General features: G+C 58.4%; 1 protein-coding gene across 1 annotated transcript in view; it reads left to right on the forward strand.

The window, feature by feature from the left end:
* KCNJ4 (potassium channel, inwardly rectifying subfamily J, member 4) overlaps nucleotides 1–3,838 on the forward strand; it is an 18,591-nt gene extending 14,753 nt beyond the window's left edge. Inside the window, exon 2 of the mRNA XM_011978864.1 lies at nucleotides 1,997–3,838. Coding sequence (XP_011834254.1) covers nucleotides 2,036–3,373 — 1,338 coding nt within the window. The 5' untranslated portion in view covers nucleotides 1,997–2,035 and the 3' untranslated portion in view covers nucleotides 3,374–3,838. The remainder of the gene's footprint in view (nucleotides 1–1,996) is intronic.
* The last annotated feature ends 575 nt before the right edge of the window (nucleotides 3,839–4,413 follow it).

The following is a 4,413-nucleotide window of genomic DNA, read 5'->3' on the forward strand; positions in this document are numbered from 1 at the left end:
AGATGAGGAAACTGAGTTTCAGAGTAGTCAATAGCTCGCCCAAGTCACACAGTGGATCTAGGACTTCAACCCAGGACTGTAGGAGCCAGGGAGCTCTTTGGGAACAAAGGGAATAGGGAGAAGAACTCGGAGTCAGGGTGGGTGACCGCGGGGGAGGAGGTGGGGGCAGGGCTCACTCTCCCTGGACCCGGAGAGGGAGTTTCTCTTGGGAAGAGGCAGGCTCTGAGGCTGTTGATCTCTAAATTATAGCGTTGGCGCGTACCGGTTGCTGCAGCAACCGAGTTGTCCTGAACCGGGGAAGTGTATAAACATTGCCACAGATGCACAATTAGATCAGGAAGAAGAATAGAACAGAAAATAGAAACTTCCAGCCTTATGTAATTCTGGGCCAAAATGTTATTGGGAACCCAGGCCCAGTCCTGGCCCTGCCAGCTGCTGGGGGCAGGGTAGCACCATGTCTTCCCTGGGGACCCAGTGGCAGGGAGGGGTGGAGAGAGGGTCTGTCCTCTACGGCCCGAGGCACATCCCGCCACCCAGTGCGGTGAGGGGCCTCTTCTGCTGCAACAGCTGGGGATGCTTGACAGGCAAATCCTGCCTGTCACCAGCTCCTGGGAAGTGTGGGAAGGCAAGCAGAGGGTGATGGCTTTACCCCAGCGCCTGCTGTCCCCGTAGGTCCCATGAGGTAGGGAGTTTTGGTGCCCATGTTACAGGTGAAGACGTGGAAGCTCAGAGAGGTGAACTGAGTGTGTCCTGCCCTCCCACTCCCTGTCTCCCCGCCATCAACTCATTCATGTTGGTGCCACGCAAGTTTGTATCCACTGCCAGCTTTGTGGCTGGCAGCTGGCTTTCCCTCTCTGAGCCACCCGGGACATGGGAATAGCGATGTCTACAGAGGAGTCAAAGCTGGGGACTCCCGCTTCCTCCACGGGGCACTGGGCAGGAATTTGGGCTCAAGGACTCAAAGCAGCACTGGGAGGGAAGAGTCTAAGAAAGTAGCTCAGACCCAGGTGGGGCTGCGGGTTCCAGTAGAACTTTCTTTTTCTTTTTCTTTTTTCTTTTTTCTTTTTTTCTTCTTTTGACATGGGGTCTTGCTCTGTGGCCCAGGCTGGAGTTCAGTGGGATGATCACAGCTCACTGCAGCCTTGACCCCCTGGGCTCAATAGATCCTCCTGCCTTAGCCTCCCGAGTAGCTGATGCCACAGGCATGCACCACGATGCCTGGCTAATTTTCTTATTTTTTGTAGAGATGGGGTCTCACTATGTTGCCCACGCTGGTCTCAAACTCCTGGCACAAACAATCCTTGCATCTCGGCCTCCCAAAATGCTGAGATCACAGGCATGAGCCCCTGTATCCGGCCGGAAATTTCTCAGTGCTAGAACTCTCCTATATGTCTTCTCTGTCCAGTGTGGTGTGGTGGCCATTGACCATATGTGGCTCCTGATCATTTAAAATGTGGCTCATGCAAGGAAGGAGCTATAGTTAATATTTTATTTAGTTTTAATTAAATGTAAAGAGCCACAGGTGGCCAGTGTCTATCTTACAGGAGGATGTCCAGCCCCCAAGAAGCCCAAAAGTCCATAGATGGAATCCAGGGAGGGGAGCAGGCCCAGAGCCTCCGTGGCTCCCTATGCTCAGGGCAAGCAGGACAGAGGGACAGGCAGGAACCGAGATGGGCCTCAGGAAGCTTCCAGAACAGTGAGCATAGGAGGGCCAGAGGGGCAGTGTTGAGGGGCAGGGACTAGGACCTGGATCCTTGTGGCTTTAGCTTCCTGGTCTGTGGACCCCTATCTCTAAGCTGGGCCGGACTCAGGGGCACTGGCTCAGACGCTGTCATCAGAACCCCCTCCGCTGCCACCCTCCACCTGCTGCGGCAGAGGAAGTCTTAGGTCCTGGTCCAGGCTCACCTGCTTCTGAGAGTCTTGGGGCTGAGTCTGGGTGGCCCTGAGGAGACCCCTCGCTCCCCAGCATCTCACCTGTCTGGCTTCTCCTCTGCAGGCCCTGCGTCTTCCCAGGTGACCACGCCGGCTTCAGGACATGCACGGACACAGCCGCAACGGCCAGGCCCACGTGCCCCGGCGGAAACGCCGCAACCGCTTTGTCAAGAAGAACGGCCAATGCAATGTGTACTTCGCCAACCTGAGCAACAAGTCGCAGCGCTACATGGCGGACATCTTCACCACCTGCGTGGACACGCGCTGGCGCTACATGCTCATGATCTTCTCCGCGGCCTTCCTTGTTTCCTGGCTCTTTTTTGGCCTCCTCTTCTGGTGTATCGCCTTCTTCCACGGTGACCTGGAGGCCAGCCCAGGGGTGCCCGGGGCGGGGGGGCCGGCGGCGGGCAGTGGCGGGGCAGCCCCGGCGGCCCCCAAGCCCTGCATCATGCACGTGAACGGCTTCCTGGGTGCCTTCCTGTTCTCGGTGGAGACGCAGACGACCATCGGCTACGGGTTCCGGTGCGTGACAGAGGAGTGCCCGCTGGCAGTCATCGCTGTGGTGGTCCAGTCCATCGTGGGCTGCGTCATCGACTCCTTCATGATCGGCACCATCATGGCCAAGATGGCGCGGCCCAAGAAGCGGGCACAGACGCTGCTGTTCAGCCACCACGCGGTCATCTCGGTGCGTGACGGCAAGCTCTGCCTCATGTGGCGCGTGGGTAACCTACGCAAGAGCCACATTGTGGAGGCCCACGTGCGGGCCCAGCTCATCAAGCCCTACATGACCCAGGAGGGTGAGTACCTGCCCCTGGACCAGCGGGACCTCAACGTGGGCTATGACATCGGCCTGGACCGCATCTTCCTGGTGTCGCCCATCATCATTGTCCACGAGATCGATGAGGACAGCCCGCTCTATGGCATGGGCAAGGAGGAGCTGGAGTCAGAGGACTTCGAGATCGTGGTCATCCTGGAGGGCATGGTGGAGGCCACGGCCATGACCACCCAGGCCCGCAGCTCCTACCTGGCCAGCGAGATCCTGTGGGGCCACCGCTTTGAGCCCGTGGTCTTCGAGGAGAAGAGCCACTACAAGGTGGACTACTCGCGTTTTCACAAGACCTACGAGGTGGCCGGCACGCCCTGCTGCTCGGCCCGGGAGCTGCAGGAGAGTAAGATCACCGTGCTGCCCGCCCCGCCGCCCCCTCCCAGTGCCTTCTGCTACGAGAACGAGCTGGCCCTCATGAGCCAGGAAGAAGAGGAGATGGAGGAGGAGGCGGCTGCGGCGGCCGCAGTGGCCGCAGGCCTGGGCCTGGAGGCCGGCTCCAAGGAGGAGGCGGGCATCATCCGGATGCTGGAGTTCGGCAGCCACCTGGACCTGGAGCGCATGCAGGCTTCCCTCCCGCTGGACAACATCTCCTACCGCAGGGAGTCTGCTATCTGACCTCCAGGCCCGGCCCTCACCACTGCCCACAAGAGCCTCTGCCGGGGGTAGGATGCCAGGACACCCCCTCCCACACTCAGGACAGAGTCAACCCTGGCTCCGTGGACCTTCTGGAGGAAGGTGGGGGTTTCAAAGACTGGGGGACCCCTTCCTCCTGACTCCAGCACCCTGGCCTGGGAAGAGCTCGGCCCAATCAGCCTGGGTTCCCCCAGCGCCTACTCCTGGTGGCTCTGGGTCCCCGGATCCACCACCCTTCCCCCACTGACTCGTCAAGGACGTGCCCTCTTTGCTCTCAGAACCTTGGGGAAGGTGACTGGACTGCTGGGTGGGAGACATCTCGGGGTTTCAGGGTGGGCAGGGGGTTAGTTTGGGGAGGGGGGTGCGTTTCTTTTGCATGACTGTGGCCTGTTGCTCATGACTTTCTTTTGTAAATATCTATAAATGGAGACAGATGGAGACACCAAATTCACCTTCTGCCGTTTTTACCTGCCAGACAAGGAGATATGGTCCCTCTCTGTGCACCCTTCCCCACCCTGCCAATCAAGCCTAGCCCCTTCCCCTGCCCAGCTGGCTGGCCCCTTGAGGCCTGCAAAGCCAGCCACCTTGGCCCTTGGATGGTGTTGAGTTTGGGTGCAGAGGAGGGACTCTGAGGGGTGGGATGAGGGATCATCCTTCCCTCCCTGCAGTCCCTCCGGCCCCGGGGCCCAGCCCAGATTGACAATAGAGTTTGTAACTATATATATACACACATTTGAGACGGAGTTTGTAACCATATATATATATATATATATTTGAGACGGAGTTTCGCTCTTGTTGCCCAGGCTGGAGTGTAATGGAGCAATCTCGGCTCACTGCAACCTCTGCCTCCTGGCTTCAAGCGATTTTCCTGCCTCAGCCTCCTGAGTAGCTGAGATTACAGGCATGAGCCACCACACTCAGCTAATTTTTGTATTTTTAGTAAAGATGGGTTTCGCCATGTTGGCCAGGCTGGTCTCGAACTCCTGACCTCAGGTGATCCACCCACCTTGGCCTCCCAAAGT

This window comes from Mandrillus leucophaeus, unplaced genomic scaffold (assembly GCF_000951045.1).
Source record: "Mandrillus leucophaeus isolate KB7577 unplaced genomic scaffold, Mleu.le_1.0 Scaffold2, whole genome shotgun sequence".
Taxonomy (NCBI): domain Eukaryota; kingdom Metazoa; phylum Chordata; class Mammalia; order Primates; family Cercopithecidae; genus Mandrillus; species Mandrillus leucophaeus.